This window comes from Lottia gigantea (assembly GCF_000327385.1).
Source record: "Lottia gigantea unplaced genomic scaffold LOTGIsca_1660, whole genome shotgun sequence".
NCBI classification, from domain to species: Eukaryota; Metazoa; Mollusca; class Gastropoda; family Lottiidae; genus Lottia; species Lottia gigantea.
The window spans coordinates 7,871-9,075 of NW_008708068.1; the positions used below are offsets into that span (position 1 = coordinate 7,871).

The following is a 1,205-nucleotide window of genomic DNA, read 5'->3' on the forward strand; positions in this document are numbered from 1 at the left end:
ATAAGCATATTTTGCGATTAGTGACGTCAGCAAACGGAATGGAATTGCAGGAACCCTGAATAAGAATGGGCAAATTGATGCTACCAGTGTCCTTGATACACAAACAAACATAGGAAACCTCTTTACAATCCTTTTAAGTCACAGGGGTAAATGAGTCAGATTATATTCTTACCATATTGTAAGAGGTAGTGGTACCAATTTGCCAATTGATCTTCATTCTGACCAGGTAGAGCTGGAACATTTACCGAATCTTCAACTGGTTCATCATCGGCGTCTTCCTCTGAATTGACCATAGAGTCACTTTGGAGCATATCTTGTACATCAGGATCTATATCTTCAGTGGGTGATTCCGTTACGTCCGATTTATTATCTTCTGTATCAGGTTTGAGTGGAATGTTGGAATCAGAAGCTTGAACTTCTGTTGACGCATCACTTTCTACATCAGTTGGTGGTAAATTATCTTCTTTGACAGCGTCTGCAGGAACGTCGCGTGCAGGCATGGCAATTACATGGCCTTTTAAATCCGCATCGTTGCTCACATCCTTGGTTAACGAAGGATCATTCTTTTTCACTCTACGTGGAGAATTCTGTTGATTACCATACATAATGGTCTCCTTCGCTCGTTTAGCTGTAGACACAAATAAAATGATAAGCCTTTTGTAAGATATTTTACTAAATTCAATAACAACGAAAGCGTGATATACACCCACAAAGTGGATGTCCAGCAAACCGTTTCTAAACACCAAACATTTCATAGTATATTTCTAACACTAAAAGGTGAAAGCAAACATTGAGTTTTGCGTTTATGTTATCAAAAAAAGACAATAAATTAATCTACTTCAGGTTTCAACTGCTGAGGATCTTAAAAGCTTACCCAACTCGATTTCATTTTCTGCAAGTGGAGCTGTCCAAACCACGACAGAACACAATATAATGGAAGAGAGAACAGTATATAACTGCATTCTATCAATAATAATTCACCCAGCCAACTGAAAAAATAAGTTAATGCTTTAATATAATCCTTTATCTTTTTATCACGCTTTCAGAATCCTCAGTCATGCATTATCACCCCCTCCCCCCTCCCTCTATCTCAGACTTTCCTTTCAATCTTTTTCATGCGGGAAAACATAGCCTGACTGAATACAACTCGACTCATCAGACCCCCCCCCCCTCCCTCCAGACTTTCTATGGTATGGTTTGATATA

General features: G+C 38.8%; 1 protein-coding gene across 1 annotated transcript; it reads right to left on the reverse strand.

Annotated features, from left to right (window-relative positions):
• Window positions 1–155: 155 nt before the first annotated feature.
• On the reverse strand, window positions 156–993 carry LOTGIDRAFT_239738 (hypothetical protein; the record flags this gene model as incomplete). The annotated part of the gene is made up of 2 exons (XM_009051407.1): window positions 875–993; window positions 156–628 (listed from the first exon to the last, which is right to left on the reverse strand). Exons 1-2 carry the CDS (start codon window positions 960–962, stop codon window positions 156–158), a joined length of 561 nt encoding a protein of 186 aa, XP_009049655.1. The 5' UTR covers window positions 963–993.
• Window positions 994–1,205: the final 212 nt, after the last annotated feature.